The following is a 16,406-nucleotide window of genomic DNA, read 5'->3' as shown; positions in this document are numbered from 1 at the left end:
ATTGAAAAAGTTACTGCACGCCGCCTGCGACATGGTTATAATCGACATTTCAGCGGAGGAGACAGGGAGGCTAGCGTTCCTTGAAAGAAGCGTGTGGCTGTGGGCACTTTGTTTGCAGGCCTGCTGTCACACCTGTTTAGTTCTTCTCTTTAAAGGGCCTGCTCTGCCCACTAGAGAGCCAGGTCCCCTGAGTCACGTGGTGTCTGGGAAGTCATATGCTGAGCACTGCCTGAGCGAAGAACATTATTCTCGCTTGTAAAACGTCCGTGTCCTCTCTGCCCTACGCAGATAATATGAGACTTGAGAACCATGCCTCCTCATAGTTTTGCTGGCTCTTATACCTGTCACGTGGCGTTTTAGGTTAACCTTTTAAAAAATCCTTTTGAGCTTTGAAATCTCGGGGGCGGCTGCCTCCTTCCTTTGGGCTTCCATCTAGGACTAGACAAAAAAGTCTGAAGCACTTGCAAGGGGGGCAAGACAGCATGGCGAGAGCAAAGGCACTGGCAGCCCTGTGCTCTTAAGCCAAAGGTCCGTGGCAGCCGTGGCTGCGCTGCTGGCTGCTGCAAGCTTTAGGTTGGTAACTAGTTTTCAGTCAAAGGAATGACCTAGAAAACAGTCCAAACCCGCCCCACACTTAGGGTGGGCGGAGCAGACGCTCCCAAAGTCCGGCCATGCGGTGTGTCTGCAGACACACCAGGAAGGACCTGCCCTTGAGCTGGTGGGTTGACACTTGTGCTTCTGGGACCAGCAGCTCTGCTCCCACCCCACCCCGCACAAACCTGGTGGGGATGCGAATTGCATCGTGACCTGTTGGGTCTAACTCTGCGTTTGAACAGGACCCACGGTCCTGTGTGTGGCCAGCACAACGTCCCAGCCAGTCTCGGCACGTGCTGGATGCAGAGAGAAGCTGTGGGACCTGGGTGTCAGGGTCCATGTCACAGGGACCTGTGCTGTGGGAGCAAGCAGCTGTGTGTTTGGTGACCAGCTGGCCGAAGACACAGTGCGGTTTGGCTTTGCTGGGGAGAGGCATGGCCGAGCACACGGCTGACACTACAGGAAATGTGCACACATAGCAGGGCACGGACGCAGCACCTCCTCAGAAGGAGTGGAGGCCATGGAGCCCGGCGCGGGCTGTACCTGGTGATGTGACACAGCACAGCCTGCAGGGAGGGCTGCCGGGCTGCTGTCCTACCCGCCCAGTGCGGTGACAGTGAGGACAGGTGCCTGCCCTGCTGGACCAGCTCCCGGGCCGCAGCACTGAGAAGGCATCTGTGGCCCTTCTCTTTGGACACACGGCCAGAGCCCAGCACTGTCGCGCCCAAACCTACGGAAGGAGGGCCCGCTGTACCTGTGAGGCCTTCCAGACGAAGGCAACCGCACTGCCCTGCACACTCAGCTTGCTGCTTACCCCAGCCCCCGAGGCGAGCCTGCGTGGGGCCTGGGGGAGCGCGGCAGCTGCACTGCCGGTCCTGCCGTCACACAGCGGGCCCGGCGGCAAGCGGGTTTGTCCACAAGCAGAGGCCGCTGACTGAGACTCACAGGGAGGGAGAAGACCCAGTGTCCAGTGTGGCCGGCCTGACACCTGGGGCCTGGAGGTCCCACAGCCGCCTTGTCGTGGTCAGCAGAACAGCCGCACATAAAAACCCTCGATGGTGCCCCGCACTCAGGTCGTGAGACAGTGCAGGTTTGGGCCCGGGGACTTTGGGCAGCAGCTCCCGCCCTCCACAGCTCTGTCCACATAGGCTGCCATCTGGCTGCTTCTGGCAGAGATGGACTGGGGCCAAAGAGTGATCATCTCACGTGGATTTCAAATCAGACCAAATATCTGTGAACCCCTAAAACTCGTGTGTTGAAATCCTAACCCCCAAAACTGATAATAGCAGGAGGTGGGCCCTTTGGGAGGCGAGTAGGTCGTGAAGGCAGAGCGATGAGATGGGATTCGTGTCCTTACTAAAGGGGCCCAGGGGCTCCCGGGCCCCTCCTCCATGTGAGGATGTGGAGAGAAGGGAAAACGCCATCTGTGAGCCAGGAAACAAGCCCTCGCCAGGCACCCGAGCTGCAGCCCCTGTCCCCAGCTTCCCACCTCCAGACGTGAGAAATGTGTGTTCTTTACACCCGTCTGTGCTGGGGTGTCAGAGCCGCCCAACAGACTGTGACAGGTTCAAGGATGTTTGAACAGAAGCAAACTGGAGTTCGTGTGGTGCTTAACTTCATGACTTATGAGTAAACTGAAACTTGCATATTTTAAGCATATTCAGATAAATGTTTACTTGCCAGCAGTTGCTCTGACTGTTCTGTGTCAGCTGGGCCCCCACTGAATTGAGGAACCACACGCGAATCTTCAACCCACGGTCTGTGAACCCATGTGCCTGTGGGCAGGTGAAGTGACCGAGCTAAGTGCCTGCGCCAGACACAGGATGTGGGGCACAGTGCCAGGGAGGTGCCATGGGCTGTGGCACTCGGCCGGCGCTGTGCATTGTGGGAGGACCTGGCAGCCAGCCTGTGATGGAGAGAAGTCACCCGATTTTAAATGTAGACAACCCACTGAAACTACATCCACCAGGCGTCCTCGGGTCACGTTCGGCCCATGGGCTCCCATGTGTGGCTCTGTGGCACCACTTGTCCCTTCCAGGGGCAGGGAACCCACCTGGAAGGCGTCGTCTTCTTTGCTGAGGTTTGATTGTCTGTCCTCCCTCCCCGTGGAGCACACTCAATGGCCAGTACCTTGTAGGGTGTCGGTGGTCGTCAGGCAGAGCAGACACACAGCTGGCTCTGAGCGCACTGCCACCACCACCATCGCTGCTGCAGACCCGCCTTCTGACCAGAACCTCAGAGCCCTATTGCGTGTTAACTGTCAAGCATGTTACAACTTTAGTATTTGCTGCCATTACCCGATTTTAAGACACAATTTTCAGAATGAAACAAGGAATGCATGTGATGCATGTAAATATTTGTAGTAGACTTTATGCTTCAGAGCAGTGCCAGGTTCAGAGTGAAACTGAGAGGAAGGTACAGAGATTTCCCACAGACCCCCTGACCTCCCCCTGTCATACCCACAGCCTCCCTCCATCTACAGCCCCCGATGGGACAGTTGTGACACCTGGTGAGCCAGCACTGACACGTCCTCACCCAGCGTCCACAGCTCACATCAGGTCACTCCTGGTGTCGCTCCTTCTGTGGGTCTGGACAGATGTGTGATGGCCTGTACCCACCATCACAGCGTCACACAGAGGAGTCTCACTGCCCTGAACATGCCCTGTGCTCCCCGTTCACCCCTACCCCACTCCTAACAACCACAGATCTATTACTGTCTCCATAGTTGTGCCTTTTCCAGAATGTCACCCATTCTGGAAAAGTGGGGATCACACAGTATGTAGCCTCTCCATGGTTTTAAACTGTCAGCAGATACTTGTGTAAACAGTCCCCGACCGTCGTGGGCCCTATTGAATGCTGGCATCTGCATCCAAGCTAGGCTTCTCCCTCGCCCCACTCCTGAAAGGGCACTCTGCCAGCCGCATACTTTCCTGGCTCTGAATCACACGTGTCTTCTTAGGACCCCAGCGCCATGCCCAGACCGACCTCCCAGGACCTGGCAGGCTACTGGGACATGCTGCAGCTGTCCGTAGAAGACGTCAGCATGAAGTTCGATGAACTGCACCAGCTGAAGCTCAATGACTGGAAGATCCTTGAGTCTCCAGAAAGAAAGGTAATCACGCCCCTGAAGGCCGTTTCCTGCACCTGACCCGGTGTGGAAATGGCCTGCCCCAAAGGCTGCCTTGTCACGTGCTCCTCAGCCTTCATTCAACAATGCAGGGTCGAGCATGAGTGTGTGTGTGTAAATAGGGTAGAATCAATGTCATTGTCCATGGGTAGTGACGACATATGCAGGGACAGTTTCTTTCCTGTTCTGCGTCTCGGACGTGATGATTCAGAGAAGACGCTAACCGAGAACCACATGTCAGTCTAGTCTCGTTTCTCATAGAGACCTATCCTCTGAATTATTTTTGTCAAACTTTCTTTGGGTCGTACTAAGATGATTTCCCACAATGTGACAATGACTGTCTCCTATTCAGATCATCTTTCTAGTTGCATGTCTGGGATTGAAGACAAGAAGACATTTTGAACTTTATTGAGCAGTTTGATTATGTAAACTTCCTATCCACTGGTCAGCTTTAGCCCTTAAAAATAGGCAGAAATTTTCCACTAAACTTGAACCCTGTGATTTCACTTGTCCACTTAAGGTACCATCTCTAGTAGGGCTAATAGATAGGTATGAATTAACAAGGTACCATCTCTAGTAGGGCTCATAGATAGGTATGAATTAACAAGGTACCATCTCTAGTAGGGCTCATAGATAGGTATGAATTAACAAGGTACCATCTCTAGTAGGGCTCATAGATAGGTATGAATTAACAAGGTACCATCTCTAGTAGGGCTCATAGATAGGTATGAATTAACAAGGTACCATCTCTAGTAGGGCTCATAGATAGGTATGAATTAACAAGGTACCATCTCTAGTAGGGCTCATAGATAGGTATGAATTAACAAGGTACCATCTCTAGTAGGGCTAATAGATAGGTATGAATTAACAAGGTACCATCTCTAGTAGGGCTAATAGATAGGTATGAATTAACAAGGTACCATCTCTAGTAGGGCTCATAGATAGGTATGAATTAACAACAAATACATCGCTCTCCTGACATTTTAGAGAAGTTCTAAGTGATCGTAACCTGATTTTCCTAGATAGATATTACCAATTAAAATAAAATGATAAAGAAAAGTAATCCAATATACTTTGGGGCAGTGGTGTTTAATTTATAGCTGAGGGTGTGTATCAGAATAATTAGAATGAAAGCTGTCATCATCATCTCCTCTTCCGGTGTCACTGACCGTGTTGGTGGCATCCAGGCTAGAAGCGTAGGTGCCACTGCAGAGACTGACCTGCTCCTTGGCACAGGTGAACGCACAGGTTGGACGAGAGCCATAAATGGACATTAGAAGTCCAAGTGATGTGTAGTCGGCTTTTGAAGGGGACTATGTCATAAATAACGATCCCAAATGGAAAAGTTATTCTTAAAAACACTAGTAAGAGAACGTGATAAACAAGGCTAGAGGCGTGCGGGATCCTTCCGGTTCTCTTCAGGAAGAGACCGCTAGTGTAACCCGTTCTTCCGAAGCCATACGTGGACAGTGGTCCCCAAATGAGAACAGTGTCCTGCTGAGGACAGCACCCTGTGCAGACACTCAGCAGGTCTGGACACCACAGAGGTTTTCGGCCATGTCCTCTGATACTCCGTGGAGCTGCGAGGCCACCCGGTCGTGCCCGGAGGCCGTGAGCCCTGTAGACGGGACTCACACAGGAGTCGTCGAGGTGTATTTTCTCCAGCCCCATATTTTAGAGGCTACCAAGAGGAGAGGGAATACAGTCATGTACGTAGAGCAGGAATCAAATGTGGAACTAGCTTAAAGGTTTAATGAATGAATTTCCCCACTGTTGTGATGCACACGGACACTCAGGACGGGCTCGTGGCGCTGCTGCAGGTGGTTTGCAGATGAGCCACGGGAACAAAGTTCAGATGCCAAACAGTCTTCCTGCACGAAACAGTCCGGCACGAGACTGAGGTGGGGTCGTGTGAGCTCACCCTGCGTTTGCCACATACACTCACTGGAATGCTTCTCCCTCTCCCAGCGCACACCCATGTCTGGCCCCTTGGGTTTTGAGGAAGCTGAAGGGAAAAGACATAGGGAGGGGTTTTTCCCCCCAATAAGCAGATATCCGCTTAGAAAAGGAGGGGTCTGGCCCCTGTGGCAGAGCGCCCTTTCCCCGGATGGAGGGGCTGGCTATGCAGGTTGGGGCATCACGCCAGAAGGAGCATGCGTGGGTCCTCCTTTGTCAGGTAGGAGTGACAGGGCAGCAGGGAGTGGGACCTCTCAGGGCTGGGCCGCAGGCGTCACGTGTGCCTGGCGGCAGAACTGTGGGATTTACCTTTCTGAAAAGGGCACACCTGTATTTGGGTGTGACTTAACTGAGAGCATGACCTAAGAATCAGGAATCATCTGCATCTTTTTCCCAGCAAGTGGGAGATCATCACACATGTAATGTGGGGGGGGTTTAGGCCCATGGTGGAGACGTTGGTCTCCGGCTCCCTGGGACACCCACGCAAGACGGTTTTCATGAACTCAGAATCTGGAGTGTGTTGAAAAGATGGTGGCATGTGACAGGGATGTCCAGTGGTACCTTCCAAAATCCCTGGGACCCTCGAGAACTTGGAATTGTGGGTATTTGCCAGGTGTTTAGCGACAGGAAGGTGGGAGGAGACCCGAGGTTCAGGAGGCGTAGTGACAGTGCAGAGCTCGTTCCTTACCTGCAACCTGCCAGCGCTGGAGGGAAGTGACAAGTGTCCCCAGCGGGAGGGGGTGGCTCCCGGCCTGCCCCCTCCTGTGGCGCGCAGCCTGCGTCGGAGGGTGCCTGTCCCCTCGTCGGCTGGTGGTGACCCCCTAACACGTTGGGTGACGCTTGTGATGCTTTTCAGGAAGAAAGAAAGGTCCCCCCTCCGATACCAAAGAAGCCCCCTAAGGGGAAGTTCCCCATCACGAGAGAGAAGTCGCTGGACCTGCCAGACAGACAGCGCCAGGAAGCCCGCAGACGCCTCCTGGCCGCCAAGCGGGCCGCCTCCTTCCGCCAGAACTCGGCCGGCGAGCGCGCGGACAGCATTGAGATTTACATCCCCGAGGCCCAGACCCGGCTCTAGGGCGGCCCCAGCCCATCCAGGCGCTGTACAGTGTGTCACCTCCCCGGTCACTTCTGTCCCGTCTGCCCTTTCCCACTGTCCGCCCTCGTGTTGTGTTCTCTGTGCCATACACTCACTGGAATGCTTCTGATTCCGGGGTTCGCCCCGCCTGTGGCCAGAACGACCTCGTTTATTCACTGGACGGCCCGACTTACGGTCAGCTATGAGGGATAAGCGTGGGGACACCTAACTTAGCCACTCTGTTCTCAGAGGACAACAAGAAACACCTCTTGGGATGGCACCCAGCTCACCTTTTGTTACTTATATTTTTATAAACTGTGATAATTAGAGGCGAGAATAACAAAGAACTATAACGGGGTGCATCTCACCACTCCTAGAGGCATTAGACACCCCAAGTAGAAGGTGCTACAGGCGGAAGTGTGGAAAAGGAAGACCCACCCCCTAACCTGGGTCACCTTCCCCTGAACCCAGCTGACCCATCACGAAGTCCCTTTTACCAGGTTTCCAGTTGTGAGGAGTCACGGCTGCAGCCACCCGCCTGCCTTCCAAGTGGTTCTCCAGAAACCAACGGTCACAGGTCACAAGCCTGAGCCCGGGGACAACGTCCAGCACAGCCACATGAGACGGTCACCGACCCGCAGGGAGTGACAGGCAGAGAGCGGGCATCTTACACAAAGCTGGCTCTTCTGGAGCGGGATCCCAGAGAGAAAAGATTGTCTTTACTCCAAGGTCGTTTTTATTCCTTTGAAATTTAAACTGTCACACACAGTTTTGTCTTTAAGTTTCCCCATTACGCTTTGTGTGATTTTTTTTTATAGCTGTGTATATAGTCTCAAACTGCTCTACCAGTTGACTTTTCAGGGTATCCTAAAAAAAAAACACACAAAAATGTGCTTGTTTAAAATGACAGTTGTGATGTTGTAAAAAGCTTAAGAAACATGAATGTGAGTGGTAAGTATATCTCAGTTTAAACGGTAAAGAAGAAAGGTAGTTTACATTTGTATTTTTCCAGAATTATTTTGTCCTATGCAGTATTACTGGAAAAAAGAGTCACATGTGGTGATTTCCAGCTGTGCACTCTAAGAAGAGTAACCGCTTTTTATGATTCTGAGTGGCACCAGAGAACAGGATGAAGGACCCGAACGAAAAGGTTCCATTAAATTGGATGCAGTGCCCATCCTTCCAACACAACTTGTGTGTCGCTATTCAGACCCGTCTTCAGAGGAGGAGCCTATCAGTTTTGCCCACTTGATCCCAAATTCAGAGTTCTCCCTGTAGGGCAGGTACAAGCAGGATCGCACGTGAAGGCAGACGCTTGCGCCCAGCACCTCTTCCTTCCCACTCCTCCTTCGCCAGCTCAGCCCCTGGCAGAGCCACTCCTGTCACCTACTGTCGCACTTTGTCCCTTCACCTGTGACTCGCACTTTAAATGTGCCCAGCTGTGTGCAGCCTGACACCCTTCCCGCGAGCGTCCGGGAGGGCTGCACAGGCGGCACACCTGGCATTCTTCCTCATCCTCATACTCCACATCCCACGGTGCTCGGGCCGGTGAGCACCGGGCAGAAAGCATGGCGAGCTTCAGAGTCTTACTTTTTTAAAACTGAGTAGTTAAGAACTCCCTGTAGGAACAAAACCCTGTAAATTGAACCTCATATCCAGTATATATTTTACCAAACAGCCTTAAAATATATTTGGAAGCAAAAATCAGTACGAATGTATATCCTTGAAAAATGCAAAAAAAAAAAAAATGTCCCTGAAATATTCTTCTATAAATGAAACCTATTTCCCCAGAGTGTTCAAAGCATTTTTTTCTACCTAAATAAATACCTAAATCCTGAGTAGTGTACAGTAATGATGCTTCTTCCTGTATTCACTGCACTATGTTATAAACAAATGTATCTGCAAATATTGGCTTTTTAGACTTGAAAGTGACATATTTACGATGAACTGCTCTCTAGAGATAACCATGGAAGAGCACAGCCAGTGTCTGTCCCTGACTTAGAGGAAGGGGAGTGACACGCGCCCGCCAACCAGCCGTCTGTGAGACCTCCTGGCAGCTGATGCGTCCCATCTCCTTTCCTCGGACTGGTACAAAACACAGGACAACAAATTACAAAATTAGACAATAATTATTTATTGTAGATTCCAGATTCTCTGAGCCTGACTTGAATGAAAGTAGTCATTGGGTTTGGATTAATTTTTTTATGTTTTGTATACTCATTTTTATCTTAAAATTCCCAAAAGTCTTGGCCTGAACCATCCCCAGGTGAGCAAATTACCCTACAACTAAATTTGATGGCGGTCATCGATTCGAAGTGGGGAGCACACAGGAACCCGTTTGGTCCACCAAGTCCCAAAGAAGGCTATGTGATGCCTGATGGAGTGTCACCCGCCCACGTGACATGACTAAGTGCAATATATCCAGCTCTCCCACGGTGACACCCACCATGAATGCAGAGATAAGCCATGTTTACACATTTATATGTACAGACAAATAAAACTGTTTAGAATACTCGTGTTAGTCCATTAAGCTAATTTATTTCAGTCACTTGTAGCAGGTACGTAACACCGAGTTACGGTATGGTCATTTCACCATGTTATGAATGTGATGTTAACAAAAGGTGAGGCAACCATGGGAGAATGTGGTTGGAAATGAAAATGCACAGTGCCGTGGGGACACGGGCATAAAGAAAGTTGGCGGCTGTGTCCGCAGCCCGCGCCCCATGGAGACAGGTGGCCCTGCATCGGCTGCTTTGGAATTCCATTTCTTCCTAGCCGACAGCGTCACCAAGCCGAAGGCTCTCTCGACTTTAAGAATCAAAACACAAGTGTAATAAACAGGGTCCTGAATTTTCACAAAACCCAGGAACGGCAAATGTCACGCACCTCCGTTGGTTGTCGTGTGTGCGATGAAAGATAGTTGTCACCAGTGGCCACTGTGACCCTTTGTTCTCAGCCGACTTACATCACCACCTTAGAATGTCTGCAGAGTGGAACTGTTACATGATTCCAAAAAGTGACACTTTTGTTTAAATGAAATGTGGTTGATGTTTTTACTTCAAGGCTGATACTGATCAGTCGAGCATTTAAAAGCATTGAACAGCATGTTACTGGGAAAACAGATGACATTTAAGGTTCCCTCTTTTATTTTTTTAAGGAGGGCACAGCTCACAGTGGCTCACGCAGGAATTGAACCGGGAACCTTGGTGTTATACACACCATGCTCTAACCACTGAGCTAACCAGACACCCCAGGTTCCCTCTTCTTATCGCAGCCACAAATCTTGTGACCCAGGGCAGTGGGGTCTCCCTGCTGGCCCCATGAAGTAGCCGAGGCACGATAGGCAGATCGCACACGCCAGCGCTCGCAGGTGAGGGTGCCCCCTCCCCGGGGTCTGTGGCCTCTGCTCGGTCTGTGGCCTCCCTCAAGGTCTGTGACTCCCATGGGATCTGTGGCTCCACTTGTCTGTCCTTACTTGGCCTTTCTCAGAGCCACACTGAGCTGCTGCCACTGCTTCCATCACTTTACTTGAAAGACCTGCGTTGTCCATTCTCTCCTGTCCTGCTTTTGTCAGGCCCCACCCCCACCCCAGCACGGGTGTGCTGGAAGGAACTTGGTCCCTTGTCCCACGTTGCCGACATCGGGTCTAAGTGCGCTCCTCAGAACAGCGCTCTGGTTTGGGACAATCCTTTTGGTGGCGAGCAGGGAGGCCTGAAGGAGGTCTTCTGGACGGAGCTCATGCTCGACACCCCTGCCCAGTGGTCACCCGGGCGGTCGTGCTGCCTGCACTGCCCGTGCCTCGTGGGGCCAAGAAATCGTCTCCAGGGACTGTCAGAACCACTGAGATGGTCGTGACTTCTCCCTGGTGGGTTACGCACAAGCACCTGAGAAGAGAGTGTGGTAGGACTTGCTCAGGAAACCAAGCCCATGTACGAATCCTTTCCACCATGATTCATGAAAGGTCTAGGTTAAGAGAAACCACCTCTACATAAATTGACCACATGTCTAATAGTTTAGTCTTCCACTTGCCCTTTTTCCTTCTATAACACACTTAAAACTGGCAAAAAGAAAGCTATATATTTTTCTGTTCTTAATCTTTCAATGAAAGTTTTCCATCATTTGGCATTTCCTTGAATATGTCCCACTTTCATTCACATGTGGTTTAACACTCTTTCCCCAGGGGTTGGTAAGACGACAAAGGAAGTTGTACGGTGCCCTTTGTAACTGTAGTCATGTCACTCTCAGCTGTGAGACGCAGCACAGCGGGCGGGCGGGCGGGCGAGAGGCACTGATGGGGCAGGTGGGGGGGCTGTGGCAGCTCTGTACTTGACTCTCGGTTGTTCTGTAAACCGAGATGCCCCCCAAAACAGCTTATGAACTAAAAACGACAACGTCAAAACGAGAAGCAATGATTAGAAAGTCAGATGCAACAATTCAGATGTTCGCAACGTGCTTTCTGTCACTTGACGTTCCCTTTTAAAAAATAGCTGGTTGGAAAGACTTGTTACTTTTGTTTGTTTTTTATTTGTGAGTTTCAGTTAGCATGCTGCACATGTGCAGACAGTTGTTACTTGTTTCTTCATGAAGGCCAAGAGCAAGGCACAGGTCGTCATCTCAGAGCGAAGCAGGGCGTGTGCACCTGACATCCAGTATCGGTGTCCAGCCCGGGAACAGCTGCCAGCTCTTGGGAAGCCCTCTCTGTCTGAGGTCCCCAGTCCTTCCTCCGCTTTCCTCTGCGTCTAAACAGTGCAGACTCCAAGCCTGAAGCACCAGACCCCGGCTTCCAAGGGCTGGGACGGACTCAGTGTGTGCTCCAGGTTTGCAGCACAGGGGCACCCTGAATCTGGGGACCACTGTCACCAGGAACAGTGGGAGGGCTGCTCTTGGTCCCACGTGAGACCTCAGCTCTCCCCGCAAGTTCTCTGACAGCAAGAGCAGCCCTGAGAAAGCATTGAAGCTGCGGTACAGGTAGGAGAGGGGAGCCCCCCCCCACATCCCCCCATCCCCCCCCCCCGCAGCTGTAAGGGGGGAGCTGCAGTACAGGTAGGAGGCCCTTCCCCCCAGGACCCAGGATGTCCCCCTGTAGCTGTAAGCTGTTGCCCGGAAACTGCAAAGCTACCAGGTGAGCCTGCTCAGGGGAAGGCAAGGGGCGACCAACCGTTTTTTCTTAACCTCTGTGTCCACATTGCTTTTCTGTTTCAAACCCACTGCCCTCCATGATTTCCAAACCACCCTTTCTCCTGCAGTCACGGCCTTGTCCAGTCTGTCAGGGCCACTGTCATCTGAGCCACTGGAGGGAGCCGGAACCTCGGAAGACAACCGGGTCCGCTGGACCAGAGCTGGCAGCCCCCGCACCCCAGGACAAGAGGGAGTCCTTGCCTGCCATTCCCAGGTGATTTTCCTCTTAGTATCAACAAGAGGACCCGACCCTGGTGAGTCTTTGCCCTTCTCTGATGCCCGCTAATGCTCCATGTCCAGCCTCTCCGTGTGATTCTGTGCGCACTAAGGGTGTTGGACCTGCCGTTTCATAAAAACTTAGGAAATATTTCCAATGTTGAGCTCCAAGAGCTGCCTTAACTGCGCCGGGACGGGTGGCTTCGTAAGGGGCTGCAGACAAAGGAACTGGGGAGGCGGCCACATCCCTAACCTCGGTTGCTCCCGTGGGCTCCGGCTGAAAGGTGGCTGAGCTCCTGGGGGCAGCCACGCGCTGCTCAGTCAGCCGGCGCCACCCGCGGGGCCGCTCGGGACGCGTGGCCCAGGGAGCCCTCCCGTGAACTCAGCCGTTGGCTCCCAGAAACTGTGTGTGGGTTTCGGGGTGAATCGGGGGCTGCGGGCGGCGGGCGGACTCCAGAAACAACTTTGTTTCCAAAGGAAAACGTACCTCATTATCGCCGCCGAGGGATGTTTTTGGCGTGGGGCGAATGCACTGGATTCGCCTGCGTGGACCGCAGCGGGGCAGGGCTGCGGCTGGACGACCTTCCGCCCGGGGGCAGCGTGTCGGCGCGGGGCTCGCACCCGACCCGCGCGAGGGTCTCGTCACACGCGGGCTTCAAAGCCAACGGCCTGCAGTCAGCGCGATCTTGACGTGTCAGTTTTTGTTCCAGGATGTTGATTGCACAGGGACTGGCACAAACAACACTGTGTTTCAAAACACCAGCAGTGACACAAGCTGTCACAAAGTTCCAGTCGCCTTGCTAAACATGAAATAATCATTATCTCCCTGGACCGAGAAAGTCCATGTGGCATTCATGACAAAGCAAACCTGATGTGTACAGTAGGAAGTGACAATTTTTTAAGCCTTAGAATCAGCCTATAAATGTTGGCTCCGACCGGCTGTTTCGTGCGCGCAGATGTTTATCAGCTGTCCCTGGACAGTGGACAGAGAGTGTCCCCCCACGTGGGTCCTCTCCGTGCGCAGTCCACTCACCTCTGTTCCACCCCAACAGCAGGGACTGCTGGGCCCTCCGAGGAGCTCGTGGGGTGGGCAGTGCAGGCCCCGGGGGCGATGAGAACAGACGCTGCAAGGCCAGGAGGCAGCTCCCCCGATGCTTCCGCGTGTGTAACTTACAGATCCGAGTCTTGCTGTGACTCATAACCTACTTCATTACTTACAGTCTGCTTTCATGTTTCCCAACATTTTAATCATTCTTCACATCAGAGGAAGACAGGAAATAAATTGAGAGCCAGAGGGTGGGGGGGAGGCCGACTTCTGTAGGTGCACAAAGGGGAACCAAGTGAAGCAGCAGCGCCTGCTCCCCATTTTCTCCTGCGTGCTCTCAAGGCAGGATATTAACAAAGACCGCTCCCCATCTCACTGTAGTTGGTTTGTTTTTGTAAAAGAAGAAGAAAAACCCCTAAGGAAAATTCGTTTCTAATTCATTATCCTAAACACAAAAACATCACTATCTGAGTTAGTAGCCATTTAAAAAGAAAGAGAGAGACACACTGCAGCCCAGCCCCACAAGCTCAGGCCCTGATTGGAATGAAAGCATCGCCCCCACGTGCCCTGCAAGAGCATAAGAAGATGCTTCCTGAGGAGGTTACGTCCAAGGCTACCTCAAGGCATCTACAGTGTTTCATATGCAGTAAGCATTGGATAATTACCTGGCAGAGATGATACAAGAAAAAAATGACCGAAACCGAGACATAAAAATAGACAATAGAGACAGATCCACGGGAATTCAGTTGGATTATGAGGTATGTTCTTTACAAATCTACGTGATTGCCACGTTCAAGTACTGAAATGAGGATGGAGAATCCACTAGAGAAGTGGAAATTATATGTAAGTGAGCCGGGTGGAAGCTCTAACAGGGAAACATAGTAACGGAGAATGAGGAAAGTACAGCAGATTACACAGTGACCCAGGGGCGAGGGTGGGTGAGGCACGCGGAGAACGCAGGCTGCAAAACAGCAGGGAGCGTCACTGAGGCACGGAGCCAGGGACCCAGAAGAAGAGAACCTAGGGCAAAAGAAATCAGAGGCCAATTCCTGAAAATGGATCAAACGGGAAATCAGGGTCCCGGAGAGAAATCACACCTGACCACCTTAGTAAAACTGCTGAGGAGCAGAAGCAGAGTGAAAAGCCTTGACCGCAGCCAGAGAAGAGATGTCATCTGCAGAGGACCGCAGAGGCCACCAGGAGCTGACGTCCCAGCAGAACCCTGGAAACCAGAGGGTATTTGGCGAAGGAAGGAGGTGTCCCGCCTGGTGTTGCTTTTCACCCCTCCGCCAACCTGCCCCCTCCATTGGGCTCAGGCCCCTGCAGCCTGGGGTGGCCCGTAGTGGCGAGCTCAGGTCCCAATAGTGGCCTGATGCCTGCCTCCCTCGCCTTTCCTTCCCCATGGTCTGGGCCTGCTTTGGGCTGGCAGGCCCTGCATCTCTGCTGAGGGGCTTTCGGAATAACTGGCTTCCCCCTCCTGGGGGGGCTAGTGAGGAACAATTTTCCTGCGGCTTCCGGCTGAGGGTGGCATGTCAGCAGTGGTTACACTTGGGGAACTGAGCAAAAACACATTAAGGTTACTTGGTTACGAGGGGCTAGGGGGTGACGGGTGAGTAATGGGGACTGAGGTTCAGTTTGGGAAGCTGAGAGAGTTCTGGAGGTGACGGTGGTGAGGGTCACACAACAGTGAATGTACGTAACGTCACACTTAAAAATGGTTAAGATGGTAAATTACATGTTAGGCATATTTTGCGCTGATAAAACCAATGCACTGAGGTTCCTGTGAGTCGGCATTAGTTCCAGATGTACCACATAAGGGTCTGGTACTTGTAGAAGTCGTCACATGATCACCACAACAAATCTATTTGTCATCTGTCACCATACATTTGTAGTTACAAATTTTTGTTCTTGTGGTGACAACTTCTAAGATCTACTCTCAGCAACTTTCAAAAAGACAAACAGGATTGTTACCAAAGTCACCACGCTGAACACTGCACCCCAGGACTCAGCTGGCTTCCGACTGGAGCTTCGTCCCCTCATTGTTCATACTGGAGTCTTCTGCCGTCCGCACCCTGCAGAGATGACCCAACTGTGCAGGCCCCGGCCTCTTCCGTTGCGTGGTCGTTTGGATGGATGAAAGTGGTTGACTCTCGTTTCCAACAGCTTACATTCTGTCGTGTAAGAATATCACAAAGAACTCCCCCAATCTCATGCTTTCTGCAAAAGGAAGGCACAGCCAGCCATGCCTGAGTTCTGTGGTTGGAAGCATTTCCAAGGGCGAGTGCAGCCTCAGCTGTCACCGTCAGAATTCTGGGTCATCGCCTCGGGCCCTGAGTCACTCAGTGCTCGCTCCCAGTGTGTGCTGCCTTGCTGTGCTAAGCGACATGCTGGGGAATTCTCTGTCTGTCCATGATTTGTCGCAGCAGGCAAAGGTCCCGTGGCTGACTGAGGCGTGCCTACACAGGACCAGAAGCCTCTCCACTGCGATGCATGACCACAGGACGGCCCGCACCTCCCTGTGCCAGACGCACAGGCGCAGCCCGAGTGGGACCAGGACACGTCCTGGGTGGGTGTCTGGTGGGTGTCCCGAGCCCGAGAAGGCGTTAAACTCCGTGTCCCGAGGCTCAGTGTCTGCTGCCTTCAAAGTTCCATACTTGTGCTTCCTCTTCGCATTTTTGCTTCCTCCCGCCCCAACCTTTTCCCTATAGTTCTGCCCCAAATGAAGAGAAAGACCAGGAAAAGAAGGCGGCCAAGGCAAGCATGTAGGAGAGGAGGCCAGGCAGCTGAAGGATTGTCCCGAGGTTACCAGACGCTGTAGAGACAGTATGTGTCCTGCTTTGTGTGACTCAGCAGTGCTTTCTGCCTGCACGTGTAGGAATTACTGCCCAGCCCCCAACAATAAAACTGGCAGAGTGAATCCCCGAGGCCCTGGTGATGCCGGCCACCCTGCCCCTGTCTCCACCCACCCCCAGGCTTCTGACCCTGAGTCACTCGTGTCTGCGCCCACCTGGGCACAGGGAGAGGAGCCCCTCCCAGCTGATAGTGAACAAAGCTGAAGAGGGTGGGTATGAAGCTGGAATTGGCTTTAGGAGGGATTCACAGCAAGGCCTCCCGGGGGCCAGGCTTGCAGAACGGAAGGTTTCTCAGGAAGAGCCCAGCAAGGACAAAGGACAGGAAATGTTCCTGGGCGGGACAGCTTTTCTGTGGGGAGAAAA

General features: G+C 52.4%; 1 protein-coding gene across 4 annotated transcripts in view; it reads left to right on the top strand.

Moving 5' to 3' along the window:
* Positions 1 to 9,247, top strand: part of DLGAP2 (DLG associated protein 2) — a 434,439-nt gene extending 425,192 nt beyond the window's left edge. For all 4 annotated transcript variants that reach the window (XM_081045533.1, XM_081045531.1, XM_081045532.1 and 1 more), the window contains 2 exons: positions 3,554 to 3,706; positions 6,534 to 9,247. In XM_081045533.1, coding sequence (XP_080901659.1) covers positions 3,554 to 3,706; positions 6,534 to 6,752 — 372 coding nt within the window. In that variant the 3' untranslated portion in view covers positions 6,753 to 9,247. The remainder of the gene's footprint in view (positions 1 to 3,553; positions 3,707 to 6,533) is intronic.
* Positions 9,248 to 16,406: the final 7,159 nt, after the last annotated feature.

The sequence above is a fragment of the Rhinolophus hipposideros genome, assembly GCF_964194185.1.
Source record: "Rhinolophus hipposideros genome assembly, chromosome: 4".
Taxonomy (NCBI): Eukaryota; Metazoa; Chordata; class Mammalia; order Chiroptera; family Rhinolophidae; genus Rhinolophus; species Rhinolophus hipposideros.
The sequence above is the reverse complement of the archived record's forward strand: the minus strand, read 5'-3'. Positions and strand labels throughout refer to the sequence as shown.